General features: G+C 62.5%; 1 protein-coding gene across 1 annotated transcript in view; it reads right to left on the bottom strand.

The window, feature by feature from the left end:
• Positions 1-11: 11 nt before the first annotated feature.
• Positions 12-384, bottom strand: part of EIF4G1 (eukaryotic translation initiation factor 4 gamma, 1) — a gene marked incomplete at its 5' end in the record, with an annotated part of 7,647 nt that continues 7,274 nt past the window's right edge. The window contains 2 exon segments of the mRNA XM_009587114.1: positions 12-193; positions 306-384. Coding sequence (XP_009585409.1) covers positions 12-193; positions 306-384 — 261 coding nt within the window.

Raw genomic sequence — 384 nt, forward strand, 5'->3', positions numbered from 1 at the left:
CTCACAGCTGCTCAGTTGTTGTCCGACTCATCCTCGGCTTCCCGGAGCCAGGTGAAAAAGGCCGTCACCGATTTGAGAGCCACCCCTTTGCCTTGCTGCTCGGCCGGGTCCTTGCTGGACTCCCACTTGTAGAAAGCCTCCTCTTTGATGACGTCCTCGTCGTAGAGGGCGTCAAAGAACATCCGCAGGAGGTCTAAGGGGGGACAAAGGGGGGCCCCTGCCATTCCCCAGCCACCAGCCACCCTGCTGGGGTGGCAACACGCCTGCCACCCCCCTCCTCAGCCCACCCGTCCCGCGACACTCACTGGGAGGCTGGTCCAACTTCACCACCAAGGCTTGCAGGGCATAGAGTGCCTGGAGCTCCTTCTGCTCATCCCGCAGGGA

Source organism: Fulmarus glacialis, unplaced genomic scaffold, assembly GCF_000690835.1.
Source record: "Fulmarus glacialis isolate BGI_N327 unplaced genomic scaffold, ASM69083v1 scaffold26550, whole genome shotgun sequence".
NCBI classification, from domain to species: Eukaryota; Metazoa; Chordata; class Aves; order Procellariiformes; family Procellariidae; genus Fulmarus; species Fulmarus glacialis.